The sequence below is a fragment of the Populus trichocarpa genome, chromosome 18 (assembly GCF_000002775.5).
Source record: "Populus trichocarpa isolate Nisqually-1 chromosome 18, P.trichocarpa_v4.1, whole genome shotgun sequence".
Taxonomy (NCBI): domain Eukaryota; kingdom Viridiplantae; phylum Streptophyta; class Magnoliopsida; order Malpighiales; family Salicaceae; genus Populus; species Populus trichocarpa.
Window position 1 is genome coordinate 15,325,536 of NC_037302.2, and position 15,408 is coordinate 15,340,943.

General features: G+C 35.5%; 4 protein-coding genes across 4 annotated transcripts in view; all 4 read left to right on the top strand.

The window, feature by feature from the left end:
• The first annotated feature begins 82 nt into the window (after positions 1 to 82).
• Positions 83 to 15,408, top strand: part of LOC18110927 (uncharacterized) — a 93,235-nt gene continuing 77,909 nt past the window's right edge. The window contains exon 1 of the mRNA XM_052449266.1: positions 83 to 261. The gene's annotated coding sequence lies outside the window, so the exon portion shown is untranslated. The remainder of the gene's footprint in view (positions 262 to 15,408) is intronic.
• On the top strand, positions 1,652 to 3,590 carry LOC112325463 (transmembrane emp24 domain-containing protein p24delta9). The gene is made up of 2 exons (XM_024592057.2): positions 1,652 to 2,047; positions 2,127 to 3,590. Exons 1-2 carry the CDS (start codon positions 1,835 to 1,837, stop codon positions 2,385 to 2,387), a joined length of 474 nt encoding a protein of 157 aa, XP_024447825.1. The 5' UTR covers positions 1,652 to 1,834; the 3' UTR covers positions 2,388 to 3,590.
• Positions 3,328 to 3,888, top strand: LOC112325461 (uncharacterized). The gene has a single exon (XM_024592050.2). It carries the CDS (start codon positions 3,328 to 3,330, stop codon positions 3,886 to 3,888), a length of 561 nt encoding a protein of 186 aa, XP_024447818.2.
• Positions 4,033 to 13,482, top strand: LOC112323303 (uncharacterized). Its single transcript, XM_052449262.1, has 7 exons — positions 4,033 to 4,196; positions 5,100 to 5,275; positions 6,602 to 6,662; positions 6,750 to 6,848; positions 7,450 to 7,544; positions 7,751 to 7,864; positions 13,289 to 13,482. Exons 1-7 carry the CDS (start codon positions 4,040 to 4,042, stop codon positions 13,292 to 13,294), a joined length of 708 nt encoding a protein of 235 aa, XP_052305222.1. The 5' UTR covers positions 4,033 to 4,039; the 3' UTR covers positions 13,295 to 13,482.

Sequence of the window (15,408 nt, forward strand, 5' to 3'; positions counted from 1 at the left end):
TGATCTGGTACAGGTGGCTAATTTATGACCCGACTCTTGGGCCTTTTGTTTATTCCTCGTATTATAAAATGGACTTTTGTTTCTATGGGCTGTAAATGAATAAAATAAGTGTGAGCCCAATAGGCAAGCGTTGGATTCGGCTTACCTTCAGCTAGCTTAGCGTACAGTAGAAAAGCAAAAAACAGAGCAAAAGTGGAGAAAGACACAGAAAGAAAGAAAGAAGCAGACAGGGAATTGACACAGGCAACAGCAACAACAAAGGTAAAGAAACTAACTAAACCCTCTCTTAGTTTTGTCATTTCAATGTTTTTGAGTAATTTGTTTGGTTTATGTTTCGGGTTTTTTTTTGGTTTCCATAAAAAGATTGCTCTATCGAAGATCTGTGTTTAGAATTCAAAGCCTAAGTTTTTTAGAGAGAAAGGTGGTCCATTTTGAAAGTCTTGTTGATTTATTCTCCTCTCATTGTAATTTGTGAGAGGAGGAGTTTCAATTTCAAGTTTATGATTCGTGAGAGTGTGAAAGTTTGAAACTTTTTGCCATTGTCGATTGTTGAATTTTTAAAGTTTACTATTTTATGTATAGTTTTATTGTTTCAAGTTTTTGAAGCAGTCTATATCGAGCATTGCTGACTCCATTTTGGTGTTTTTTAGTTTAAATCTTTTTTTTTTTGTACTTGGATTTGGAGGGTTTCGGTTGGTTGGAAAAAAGGTTAATTCTTGTTTTTGTGATGGTGGGGGGGGGGGGGGGGGTGAATGCTCGTTTTATTAGAGGATTATTGTTTTGTTTTTTGATTTCTTATTAGGTTAAGTTGTTGATATAGAGTATGAGTGGTGCTCCTGCTAAAAGATCGCATGAAGAGGGTTGTCATTCTTCTTCTTTGAAATTCCCTCCTCATGAAGATACAGGTTCGTATTCTAAGCTGACATCAGGGGTTTCAAATGAGTACCATCTACCATATGAGATGGGTCCGGATGTTAGGGTGGCTAAGATTCCCAGAACTGAATCTCGAGATGTAGATAGAAGATCACCTTTGCATTCGATGTATCGAATGCCACCATCTTCAAATGAATCACACATGGATTCTCATTTTAATGTTGCTCCTGAAAGCAGGCCTGAATCAAGGGATTCCAAGGACAGCAGAGACTACCGGATTGAAAACCGTGACCCAAGGACTGATGCAAAAGAGATGTATGGAGAGGCAAGGAGGGATTCACAAAGTGTTAAAAATGAAAAGGATGTGAGGTTTGAGAGTAGAGGGGATGACAATAAGGAAGTAAAGCATGACAGAGAAGCTCATATTGAGCCGAAGAATGACATGAAGATAGAAAAGGATGGTTTTGGTCCTCCAAGTAGTCAGGTGAATTGGAAGGAACCCAAAGAATACCATAGGGGAAAGAGATGTTTGGAATCTGCAGGTGTACATGTGGATCCTTGGCATATATCACGTGGAAATTCCCAAGGCCCTGTTGAGATTGGAAAGGAAGTCGTCAGTATTGAGGAGAGGGATCATGAGCTCCGTTTTGTAAATCCAGTCCAATTTGGTTTGGTACAGAGGGAGAAGCCCAACAAGTTCACAGCGCAGGGCTTTACAGCTATTAAACACAAATGTGCTAACCAGACAGTTTTATTTATTTATTCTGTATAGTTACGTGTCTCAATCAATCAAATACTACCAGCTGTCAATAATTCAATCGCTGTTCGGACCTCCTCCTCTTGCTAGCAAAACTGATACCGATTCGCCTCAAAGCAAACCTAAAGAGAACGAGAGAGAGAAAAAAATTGTCCATCCAAGAGTTTATAAAACAATCTCAGCTCGCAATCTACCACCACCATTATGTCAAGATTCAACCTTTATCTCCTCCTAATAACAACTGTGATTGCGATTTTATCCTCTACATCAAAATCAATTCGTTTCGAGCTAGAATCAGGAAACACGAAATGCATAGCAGAAGACATCAAAAGCAATTCTATGACTGTTGGAAAGTACAGTATTGTTAACCCCCATGATGGCCAGCCCTTGCCCGACTCGTATAAACTCACTGTCAGGGTAAGATTATTTAAAAAGACCCCTGATCTCCTTTACAAATTTTTTGTGGCTACCTGTAATTTTTTTTTTACTGGTGTAGGTGACATCGAGTTATGGGAATAATTATCATCATTCAGAGCTTGTGGAATCAGGGCAGTTTGCGTTGACGGTGTCGGATGCAGGGGATTACATGGCGTGTTTTTGGGCGGCGGATCATAAGCCAGCAGTGACTTTGAATATTGATTTTGATTGGAAGACTGGTGTGGCTGCTAAGGATTGGACTAATGTTGCCAAGAAAGGCTCTGTTGATGTAAGTCAACTTGCTTTATTGATTCTTTTTTTGCCCCGTTTTAATTTATGAATTTGAGGCTGCTTTTATTTGGTTTTTGTGTAATAGTCATGATTTTCATATACTATGAGTAAGTATTGGGTATTCTATTACGAAGGGAACGAAGCTGTCGAGTTTAAGGCTAGTTTGGGTTTGGTTTAGTTGATAGATCAGAGGAAATACTCCTGTTGCAGTTCTTATGGAAGGTTATCAAATGGATGGTGATCTCACACTATAAGATTAGGTGATGTATATGAATAAAGAGATGTTATTTTAGGCACCCAGGGAGCCTAATGTATAGCTATGAAGTTGTAGCTCCAACCCAGGTGGAGGTAAGAAGGAATAAGCGGTAGCAGAAAAGATGGGGATTCTCTATAGAACTAAACTATCGTGGGAGTTTGATTTGCATAACCCTGACATGGCCACCTGACATTGTTGTAAGTAGGCATTACTGGGTGTTATAGGGAAATTTAATTGGACTTTCATGGTGAACAACCGGTCTACTAACAGCAATGCTAGCTTCAAATGATGTATTTAGAATAGCTTATCAAAGAACTATGTGCTACTATCAGAGTGTTGCCTTCACAAGATAGTAAGCCCCTTCTATCTCGCTCTCTTTATGATGCTGCCATTTCTAAACACATTCACATCATGATCATGCAGTCAAATAATTCATGTAAATGTTACAAATCTGGAGACAGCTATCCATTTGAACTTGTGTGTCTCTACATCTTACTTCAGAATGAAATTTGTGTTGTTTCTTAAAGTTCTTATGTTGGAAGTTTGTGAAAATAATTATATCACCTAGATGGTCAGGGTAGTTTGGGTTTTGGTTGAAGCGTAGTCAACTTTGTAATGGTGTCTGAGATTGGCCTTGTATAAAAATGAAAAGGATGTGAGGTTTGAGAGTAGAGGGGATGACAATAAGGAAGTAAAGCATGACAGAGAAGCTCATATTGAGCCGAAGAATGACATGAAGATAGAAAAGGATGGTTTTGGTCCTCCAAGTAGTCAGGTGAATTGGAAGGAACCCAAAGAATACCATAGGGGAAAGAGATGTTTGGAATCTGCAGGTGTACATGTGGATCCGTGGCATATATCACGTGGAAATTCCCAAGGCCCTGTTGAGATTGGAAAGGAAGGTGTCAGTATTGAGGAGAGGGATCATGCCAAAGTTCATGAGGCAGTTGGAGAAAATAAAGTTGAATTGAAAGGTGAGGATAGATTTAAAGACAAGGATAGGAAGAGGAAAGATTTGAAGCACCGTGAATGGGGAGATAGAGATAAGGGAAGAAGTGACCGAAGGGGAAGTATGCAAGTAGGCAACAGTAGTGCTGAAGGAAAAGAGTCGGTGAAGGAAGAGAGAGAAGGAGAGAGGTGGGAGTGGGAGAGGAAGGATCTGTCAAAAGACAGGGAAAGGTTAAAAGAGAGGGAGAAGGACCACATGAAAATAGAATCAGGAACTGGAGCTGAAAAGGAGCGTTTGCACAATGAAAAGGAGTCTTTGGATGGATATGTCAGAATTTCAGAATAGGAAAATCCAGCTTTGGAGCCCAAGAAACAGAAAGATTTTGATAACTGGAAAAATGTCGATAAAGAAGCTAAAGATAAAAAGAAAGAAAGAGAAGCCGGCATAGAAGGAGATAGACCTGAGAAGGGTAGCACGATGTGTGGGAAAGAATCTGATGATGGATGTGCAGATGTTGAAATTGCAACTGAAAGGGAAAGAGGAGTTTTTAACTATGGAGTCCAGCAGCGCAAGAGGATGCTTCGGCCTAGGGGCAGCCCGCAAGTGGCAAATTGTGAACCCCGTTTTAGGTCCCATACTCAGGACTTTGAGGGGTATGTTCTTCAATTCTTCTTAATTGCTGTTTTAACTGAAAGTATGTTATCCATATGATTGATTTTGGATTATTGACGATTACCGTGTGGAAACTTGCTTTAAAATATTTGATATGAAAGTGGAAACTGCTATTATTGGAGCTAAGTGTCCTGAGATTTATCCTACAATGATAGTTTCTAAAGATAAAATTACTTTTATTGTTGCTGAAACCTTTAACCAAATTTTCCATTGTCATGAATTCTTTAGCATGTTTGTTCTCTTAGATTGGTTAAATTGAGCATCATTCCACTTTAATAATTCAAGAGTAAACTATAGTCTAAATTCATCATAACCAAGTTCCTTTATATCTTGCAGATGTCAAGGTAAGCTGCCATTTCCATTTTACAAAGCTGGAAATTTATTCGTGCGCTCTGTCTAATGGGTTGCATGAAGGGATCTCCTTCAGAGTAGTGATAGGGATCTCCTTCAGAGTAGTGATAGGGATCTCCTTCAGAGTAGTGATTGGAATGCTTAAACTGAAATTATTAGCTATCACTGCTTAATTAGATTATTATTTTAACTTCTTTCTTTTTCCACTCTCCTAATGCATTGGATATGCCAGAATGAGGTGTTAGCTTTCATATTTCCCTTTTCCCTTTTCCCTTTCTTTTCTTCATTGTGCTGTATAATATTTTCTTGAGCTTCTATTAATTGGTAGTTTCTGGGCCTTTTTAGGTTTCTTTGTCATAACAAATGTGTGGCTTGTGTCAAAAATTTGTGTTCTCTGTGTCATAAATTACTTCTATTAGTAAACATATTAGAGCTTGCTGATGGATGATAAAATAATAACTTGATAACATCGTAGTTCACAAGTTACTTGATTTTCTTTTTATGGCTATTGAATTTACCTTCTGGTGCTCCAGGCAAATCTGAGGTATCTTCTGTCATTTATAAAGTTAGTGAATGCATGCAAGAGCTGATAAAATTATGGAAGGAGTATGAAACATCTCAATCTGATAAAAATAGTGAAAGCAGTCATAAGGGCCCCACTCTTGAAATTCGAATACCAGCAGAACATATTACTGCTACAAATCGCCAAGTAAGCAGGCTGCTGTTTGTAATATTTAACACTTTTGCTTGTTTTCATCATATAATTTATTTCTTCTCTCATGTGTCTTTTTTCTTTCCTTTTTAATGTTTTCTTAAACTATCTTGGAATTGTATATCTCTTGGCTCCATGGGGCTTGCACAAATGCTAAGGGGGTCAGAGGTGAGGGTATAGTTATTGATATTCTCTTTGAGCTGTGGACTCCCCATTACGTCATCTGATTGTTGTTTGTTTCACCATGCCTTTCTATCTTACCACAAGATATTGATTGTCTCTTGTGTGGGAGCTTGTGGGAAATTCTAAGGATGCATTGGGGTCAGAACTTTTAATTGCCAGTATTATCCAAGGATGATTACATACTGCATGCTTCTAAAAAAAATAAAAAATGCTAAGTTATTAAACCTAAAATGTATCAGCTCATTTAATTTATTAGTTCCAAGTCATTCAAAGACTCAGAAGTTTAAAAGGTTGAAAAAATTCAACATATTGCTATTTTGTGATCATTGTAATGACACAAGAAGTTATAATACTTCTAAAGCTATCATCTAACTACTGAAACTACCAGATCTCCTGGGTTTAATAAAAAGTAATAATTCTTCTAATATGAAAATTGCTGTTGTCACTTCCCTTTCTATTATGAAAATTTAATTTTTAATTGGTTTAAGTTTGATTTACCAAAGGTTTGTCGTCCATGAACTCTATCTGTTGAAAAAATTCAACAATAAATTACTATTTTTTATTTATTGTTTTAGTTGCTTGTAATATTCAATGAATCGAAATATTTGAATTGTGAATAGTAAGGTTCTAACAACCAATGGAATTTCCATTAGCTTCCTTAAAAAGTTTCAAACCTTTCCACATTGTCTGAATAAGGGTTTCTTCATAGTCTGATTCTTATTAGTTTGATTACGTGAATTTAACTAGCCTTTATCTGAAAGTTTTGGAAGGTTTGGAATTGAATGATGAGATCGGTTGTGTGGGGTTTGGTTCCTTCTATATGTTTATGTGTGTTTTGTGTCTGCAAACCGAATTTTTGAAAGATATGGCTGTTCTTAAATTTTAAGGTCAATTTGTTGGTAGATAAGTTGTATGATATGTGGGTGCCTTTTATGTTCTGATGTGTTCAAATTTTTACTGTGAATCGTCAGATGGTCAACTTTCATTAGAAGAGAAGAGACCTCTATAAGAGCAATTATGTGACATGCTAGCTCTAATATTACAGGATTTCTGCTCTGCATAGTTTGATGGCTTCATGTTTGGATATTAACTATTAGATAAGTATGCCCATGCTTAGGTCTTTAAGTTTATTAAGTGCAGGTAAGAGGTGGACAATTATGGGGGACAGATATATACACAAATGACTCTGATCTTGTCGCTGGTATGCTGTGATATGATGAACAGTAACAATTGTAGAATTTGTTTATATGTGAACTGAAACAATATTGATGTTGCAATTTTGTTGCAGTTCTCATGCATACAGGCTACTTCCGTCCCACTGCTTCTCCTCCTCCACCTGCCATCCAAGAGTTATGTGCTACTATCAGAGTGTTGCCTCCACAAGATAGTAAGCCCCTTCTATCTCGCCTTCTTTATGATGCTGCCATTTCTAAACACATTCACATCATGATCATGCAGTCAAATAATTCATGTAAATGTTTCAAATCTGGAGACAGCTATCCATTTGAACTTGTGTGTCTCTACATCTTACTTCAGAATGAAATTTGTGTTGTTTCTTAAAGTTCTTATGTTGGAAGTTTGTGAAAATAATGATATCACCTAGATGGTCAGAGTAGTTTGGGTTTTGGTTGAAGCGTAGTCAACTTTGTAATGGTGTCTGAGATTGGCCTTGTATAATCGATTTTGCTGACATCAAAGTCATGCATAATCCATATCCATATTTGCACAAGTGAATCACAAGGGTGCAAAGACATGTTCCAAACAAGATAACTAGAGCTCTTAAAAAACTCGACATGCTTGAACTGTGCTCTTTTGTCAATTGTCAAGATGACAATACTTCCTTTGATGGTGTATAGCTATATGAGAAACTTAAATGACACACGCTCTTAACTTTTTCTTGCTAGTATTGCCTTTCTGCATGTGTGTCCTTACCATCCATGCATTACTTGTGTGGACTTTTAACACTGTAACTTTGATATGTGCATTAGGCTACATTTCTATGCTGAGAAATAATGTTCGTTCACGTGCCTGGGGAGCTGGAATTGGTTGTAGCTACCGTGTTGAGCGTTGCTGCATCGTGAAGGTGGTGGAAAGAATTTCGCAATTGTAGTTTTAATCTCCATTTTTCTGCGATTCATTGAGAACCTTCAGAAATGTCTGAGGGTGTCATAGCGACATTGCTATTACCATCTTCACAAATATTGCTTGCTGCTTGTTGTTTTGTCCTACAAAATCCTAGTCAAGAAATGCCTTCAATCATGGTTATTTCTAATTTCTTGTTTATTTCAGAAAGGAGGTGGAACCATTGATCTTGAGCCCTGTCTTACACATACATCAGCAGTGGAACCTACTCTTGTTCCTGTGGCTGTCGAACGGACAATGACTACCCGTGCTGCAGCTTCGGTATGACATTGCCATTTCCTTCCATAATCCATTGAGTTTATGTTCTTACTCTTTACTTCTCTGTATGCTGTTCCTTATCCTGTTTTCACTGTTTGATTGAGCAAATGTTCTACTCAATTAGTAGAACTGTCATCTGAGGTAGAGCGCTGAGCAAATGTTTTACTCTTAAGGTAGATTATGAATAATTGATATGTATGTATGTATGTTGATTTATTTTGCGTAAAACCTTAAAAATGTTTGATCGAAAATAGTGAATAATTAAAGAATTAAATTGAAAGAACCATGTTAAAATGCTGGAACATCTGTTTAGATGTGGAAGATGATAAAATTTCAGTTTAGTTCTTGAATTTTGAAAATTTATGATTTCTCCCATGAATTTCAAGAAATTACAGTTTAGTCACTGATATAATGTGTGCATGAGCTGTATACAATATTAGATTGATTCTCTAATTAATATTAGAGATATGATTAGTTGATCAATCTTGTATATATATAGGAACGAATTGCTTTCCTGTTAATCTCTATTTTCCTATTTTGTCTCCTAATGTTTAGGAATAATTGTATTTATATATTGCCTCCTGTTGGAGAAGAATAACACAGTGAAGTATTCTACATAAACTCTATTGTTTAAATATAAGTAACAGTTCTTAAGCAAACCCATGACTATACACACTTGGAGAACCTCTTTTTGCAGGCAGACACGTCCAGGTAAACTATATAATAAGACAATGACACATCTTGATTGAATTATTTTTCTTTTGATGAGCATATCCATATATAATACATAACCCAGTTGATAAAAAACTACAGATGCAATCTCTTGAATTAAGTTTATCATCAGCAAAGTCTGTCCTGATCTCATCCTCTTCTTCTTCTTTAGCCCTGCAGATACAAATAAACATTGAATTAAACATTGATTTTGAAGTAATTTTCAGAAAAAATAACCTGTCACGTAATCTAAAATAAATATTTTAAAGAAATTCTCCTTGTTTTAAAGATAAGTAGTTGAAGATAACAACGAAATGAAAGAAACTATAATATGAGTTGAGTTATATTATTCATTAAGCAACATAAATAAATAAGTTCTACCTGATCAATATGGAATTCTGCCTACAAATTCTACAACTTGGTCATTAATTTTAATATAACCAAATAGCACTTTGATTTAGAAGAATCAAAACAAATACGTTAAAAAATAAAATTAGAGGTTAAACTATAGAAAAAATAAAGGAGGATGATAGAAAGTAAAATGTACCATGACTAGAGAGTACTCATCCAATATTTGGATGACCATGTCCCTAAGCAAGTCATGCATCTTGACAGCACTACCACCATCAATTCTTTCCAATAAGCAGACATTTTCTAGTCTATCAAGAATTGAGTGGCTATTGTCAAGTGCTGCTTGCCTGCTCATTTCCTTAATTATCCCCTCCTTAATAAAAGACTCTATCAACACCCCCTTTACAATCTTATGACGTTCATCAAATAATGCACAATATACAAAACATTGTTGTGCTGAATCATCTAAACAATCATAACTCAGTCTTAATATATGGAACATCAGATCTTCCATGTCCCAAAAATTTGATTCTTTCAATCTCTTCAATGTAATCCTCCACTCATGTGGGTCATCCACTCCCTTAAAACTTTCTGTTAATGTAACAATTCACAATGGCAAACCAGCACATTCCCTTACAGCATCTACAACAATTCATTCCATTTATGGAGAAAGTGGTCTGTCATGTCCAAGCTTCTCCGTGAACAAAGTCCAGGATTCTTAATCAGAAAGAGTATCCACTCTTATATTGTTTCGGCTATTCATCTGCCGACAAACCATTTCTGATCGAGTTGTCATAATGAGCTTGGATCCTTTCAATGGGATAGGAATCCCCACTTCTTGTGGCTCAAAAGAGTTCCACAAATCATCTAAAATGAGAATTCATTTTTGTTTCTTCGCTAGTTCTTTTGCCAGTTTGACAGCTCTAGACAGATCATCGTATTTGCTTGAAAGATCTAAATGAAGATATTTAGCAATAAGATCTTGCAATTCTTCAATCCTAAAACCTTGAGGAACATTCACCCAGTAAACAATATGAGAAATGTCTCGTCTTTCTAGAAGCTCATTGCAGATATGTTGCAGCATTGTCGTTTTATCATCTCCCCCTATTCTGTAAATGCCAATGGTTGAGACTTCATCATCCATTAACCAAGACCATATCATCTTTATATTCTGTTTAAATGCTTGACCCGTTGAGCTAGCACTTATGTCGGGCTGCACTAATCTTCCACTACTGTTCTCCATTAATCTAGCTTGTTCTGATGAGATGTGGGAAGGAAAATAGGTTTAGGATCAATTTAGTATGAACTCTATAAAGCATGGATTACATAAACCAAGAAAGACCAATTGATTGAAACTTTTAATGATTTTAACTCCACAGATTCAAACAATAGTTCCATGTTAAAAACAAGTTGGTAAGATAAAAAAAAGAAGCAAGATGGTAAGATAAATAATTTACCTGGGGAGACATTTCTGTCAACATGCTGAATAAATCCTTCAAAGGGTATTCAATGCCACTTTTCGCTTCTGGATGCGAACAAATTAACTCTTCCTCTGCACCTTGTTCCATGGCTTGAACTCCCCATTGTATCCTTCCATCATCACCTGCCAATTTATTAAGCATGGCATTGCTTTACTCCAACATGCTAGCTACTGGTTCTGTTTTCTCTATAACTATGTTCTGCACATCATCCATAATGACATCATTTTTTTACTGATGGAGAACAGAGCTGGTCATGATAACTTCCAAGGCCAAGACATGATAGTTCCTTTGGTGGGGATGAATCTACTCGAGGCCCGTCAGCTTGATTAATTGATGGCCTCTCAAGATTCTGCACTTGTTCGGTTCTTCGTATAGTCTCAGATGCATCATGCATAACGATGCTATCCAAACACACTTTGAGCGCTGTAGGGGAAAAAGCTTCTCATTGTTGTGCCATTTCTACACGTCTCCCTTCATAGATATCAACAACCTGTGTTTTACTTCAAAAGATTCAAACAATAGTAACATGTAAAAAACAAAGACAGCAACAAAATGAAGATGTAGTATAAATACTTTACTTGGATTCAAAAGAATTTAACAAAAGAATCTGAAGCTAATTGTTGAGTGAGGTGATGTGTGGACGCACCCCAATGTTGAAGCTGGAGGAAACGGAGAGTTGCTGCTGGAATGAATCTGCAGCAGAGTTATTTTTGCAGAGGGGACTGTTGTTTGTTCACTAGAGTATGTTACTGCTTTCAAGAGTGCAGTATGCTGCTGGAGTATGCTCCAGGAGAAAGATAGTATCAAGGAGAAGAAGAGGGAGCAGAGAACGCAAGAGTGAAGAACCAAAATACTGCAGCTGTAATCGGCGGAACAGGAGGAGGTGCCGGGCAAGGGGAGAAGGAGGAAGGCGTAAATCTGTTAGGATATTTCCTGCTCTGATGCCAAGTTAAAGCATTGATTCGACCATCTCTTCTATTTATACAACTAGGGCAACATATTAGTTATTGTGTACCATACAACGCATGATAAATCTATATAAGGAAAGTACACCATTTCCTATATTACAAGAAATTCCATAATAAAGATGAAGTATAATTACTTTACTTGGATTCAAAAGAATTTGAAGCTAATTGTTGAGTGAGGTAACGTGTGGACGCACCCCAATGTTGAAACTTTGGAAAGCTGATCGGAATATGAGAAAGAGTAGTCAAAGTAGTCACCTATCAAGCTGACAAGAGGCGCTCAACAGACAAAGAAACCTAGAGAACAATTGTTTTTGTTTTTAAGATAAGTAGTGGAAGTTGATGGCAATATGAACATGTAAGAACAATGTTATAATATGGGTTTTGAGTTCTAAATAGATTAAGCAGCATATATAATTAAGTTCTACCTCTTTGATCAATCTACAATCCTACTTATTAATTCTACAACCATATTAGTTGTAGAAAAACAAGAAAAGAGAGTAGGATTTACCTTGCAAGCAAAAAATTGAGTGCCAGCTCAACAAAGCTAGTGGGTTGAGCATTTGAACAGAATATAAAGGTGACATGGTCTTGATTAATGGATGATGAAGTTTCAACCATTGACATTTACAGAATGGGAGGAGGTGGTAAAACGACAATGCTGCAACATATCCGCAATGAGTTTCTAGAAAGATGAGATATTTTTCATAGTGTTTAATGGGTGAATATGCCTCAAGGTTTCAAGATTGAAGAATTGTAAGATCTTATTGCTAAATATCTTCATTTAGATCTTTCAAGCAAATACGATGATCTGTCTAGAGCTGTTAAATTAACAAAAGAACTAGCGAAGAAACAAAAATGAATTCTCATTTTAGATGATTTGTGGAACTCTTTTGAGCCACAAGAAGTGGGGATTCCTATCCCATTGAAATGATCCAAGCTCATTATAACAACTCGATCAGAAATGGTTTGTCGACAGAAGAATATCCGAAATAATATAAGAGTGGATACTCTTTCTAATAAAGAATCCTGGACTTTGTTCACGGAGAAGCTTGGACATGACAGACCACTTTCTCCATAAGTGGAATGAATTGTTGTAGATGCTGTAAGGGAATGTGCTGGTTTGCCATTGCGAATTGTTACATTAACAGAAAGTTTGAAGGGAGTGGATGACCTATATGAGTGGAGGATTACATTGAAGAGATTGAAAGAATCAAATTTTTGAGACATGGAAGATCAGATGTTCCAGATATTAAGATTGAGTTATGATTGTTTAGATGATTCAGGACAACAATGTTTTGTATATTGTGCATTATTTGATGAACGTCATAAGATTGTAAAGGGGGTGTTGATAGAGTCTTTTATCAAGGAAGGGATAATTAAGGAAATGAGCAGGCAAGCAACACTTGACAATGGCCACTCAATTCTTGATAGACTAGAAAATGTCTGCTTATTGGAAAGAATTGATGGTGGTAGTGTTGTCAAGATGCATGACTTGCTTAGGGACATGGTCATCCAAATACTGGATGAGTACTCTCTAGTCACGGTAAATTTTACTTTCTATCATCCTCCTTTTTTTTTGTGTAGTTTAACCTCTAATTTTGTTTCTTAACGTATTTGTTTTGATTCTTCTAAATCAAAGTGCTCTTTGGTTATATTAAAATCAATGACCAAGTTGTAGAATTTGTAGGCAGGATTCCATATTGATCAGGTATAACTTATTTATTTATGTTGCTTAATGAATAACATAACTCAATTCATATTATAGTTTCTTTCATTTCGATGTTATCTTCAACTACTTATCTTTAAAAACAAAGAGAATTTCTTTAAAATCTTTATTTTAGATTACCTGGCAGGTTATTTTTTCTGAAAATTACTTCAAAATCAATGTTTAATTCAATGTTTATTTGTATCTGCAGGGCTAAAGAAGAGGATGAGATCAGGACAGACTTTGCTGATGACAAACTTAATTATAGAGATTGCATCTATAATTTTTTTTTATCAACTGGGTTATGCATTGTGTATGGATATACTCGTTAGAAGAAAGATAATCCAATCAAGATGTGTCATTTTCTTATTATATATGTGTGGTGATTTCAAAATTAATCAAAAAGTAGAGTGCTTGGCAATGGTATTTTCTTTGAACTAGAAAAAAAAAATGGCAGTTCATTTTTTGTTTTAAGGACTCCTTTTAGTGGATTTTGTCTAAGTTTTGATAATCAAGATTCTCTGCAACATTCAAGGCAAAAGCAATTAAATCAGCATAAGTATACTTAAACTGGTGCTTTTATTTATCTTCTTTATCCTTTTATTGTAATACTGTAATGTTATTTTTATAGTCTATTTTTATCAACACTATTATGCACAACTTCCTTAACAGGCTCAGCTGAAACATCTTGCACTGTTTGTGAAGCTATAGCTTCGATCTCCATTTGCTTGTAAATATCTCAACATTCATGCTAGTCAACGAGCTTGCTAGTATCTCACCATTAACACTAGTCAACTTTTATACTTTGTAAAACATAACAGACTCGTCAATACATCCTTGTTATTAATAAACTTGGGTGATTTGGAATTAACACACTATAATTGATATCTCTTAACCTAGATGCACATAACCTAAGAAATTTTCATGCTCTTGGTTTTATTATATATTTTTTAACATAAGTATAAATAAGACAATCAAATATATGATGATTTTGATTTTAATCTTGCTTGTTGTATTTTTCCTGTTGCCTATTCATAGGCATTTCTTGTACTCTTTTGCCTAAAAAAGAGAGAGCAAGACAACCAAATTCTCTCGATTTAAAATAACCAGTAAAAGAACTAGATTATATTTCACAATAAGTCTTCAATTCTAAAACTGTTGATGATGATCACCAGATAATAAGTCATGTTCATTTTTTCTTAGCTTAAAAGTCCTTTGACAATCCAGCTTGTAGAAACATACAACATGCTCTTATCAAATATTTCGTGTTAATATGTTTTGCAATCTTATTTTGTTGTGTTGTATATTTGACAGTGTGATGTCTAGCAATTCCTTATACTTGTAGAACTCATCAAATTAACTCATCTCATCTGAATAAAATTCCAAACCATTGTCAGTTCCAAATAAATCAATTTTCTTCAAATTTTTAATTGAACGTTAAAATTAACAAAAGTTAATTGGTATCCATTAAATTACTTAAAACTAACTTGGTGGTTTAAAATTTGACAAAAAAATAAAACCAAGAGAAGAAAGATGATGCTATTGATAAATGGTGGTCGACATCGGCAGGTTAAGTGGTTGGATTTGCAAGAGAGTTGTTGAAATTTGAAAAGATTTGAAGAGGGGGATGATGTTGTGTTTTTAGCAAATGAAGAAGAAGAAATGGGAGAAAGAGAGAAGTATGGGGTTTTAATTCATCTAAATCATTGATGGAAATTCCATCTGTAATACTGATGTGTCAAGTTCCTGATGGAAATTTAATTGATTTTTTCTTATTTTTTTTCTTATTTGGTCACTATTTTCATTAGAAATTTCTAATGAAATATTTATCTGTGTTTTTATTATTTTTTGTCAATTTTGTGATAGTGAAAGACACAAGGGGTATGTAGCACTCATGGTGGGATGAAAGCTGGTTTGACCCAAGTTCCTTTACAAATCCAAATGTAGAACAACTCTTCCAGATGAGGTCGATAAAACAACATAGGAGCTTTTGTATCACCAGCGGAGTTTACCCTAAGTTGGCCATCCATGAATGCCTGGAGCATGAACAAATTATTGTTGTATATTCACGCTGGACTTACAAAAACAGAGGTTTCTTTCCTCTGAAACTTCTTTGTCCTCTGAAATTTTCTCTCTCAGACTATTGGATTTCCCAAAATAAAACCTAGAAGATGTTGTTATGGTCAATTTTTTGTTTTCCCTACATTTTTTTAGATTTATTATTTTAATTCGGATTTTAATTTCATTTTCCTTGCACTTTTGCACTTTTAGTTGTTTCCAAGTAGATATAGGTTTTTTATAATCTATTTAAATGTCTTATAAACCTCTATA

Excerpts from the sequence above, each read along its gene's own strand:
- LOC112325463 (XM_024592057.2), top strand. The coding sequence starts at position 1,835 with ATGTCAAGATTCAACCTTTATCTCCTCCTAATAACAACTGTGATTGCG. Across the intron at positions 2,048-2,126 it reads CGTATAAACTCACTGTCAGG|GTGACATCGAGTTATGGGAA; the intron begins GTAAGATTATTT and ends TTACTGGTGTAG.
- LOC112325461 (XM_024592050.2), top strand. The coding sequence starts at position 3,328 with ATGAAGATAGAAAAGGATGGTTTTGGTCCTCCAAGTAGTCAGGTGAAT.
- LOC112323303 (XM_052449262.1), top strand. The coding sequence starts at position 4,040 with ATGATGGATGTGCAGATGTTGAAATTGCAACTGAAAGGGAAAGAGGAG. Across the intron at positions 5,276-6,601 it reads TTACTGCTACAAATCGCCAA|GTAAGAGGTGGACAATTATG; the intron begins GTAAGCAGGCTG and ends TATTAAGTGCAG. Across the intron at positions 6,849-7,449 it reads AGTGTTGCCTCCACAAGATA|GCTACATTTCTATGCTGAGA; the intron begins GTAAGCCCCTTC and ends TATGTGCATTAG.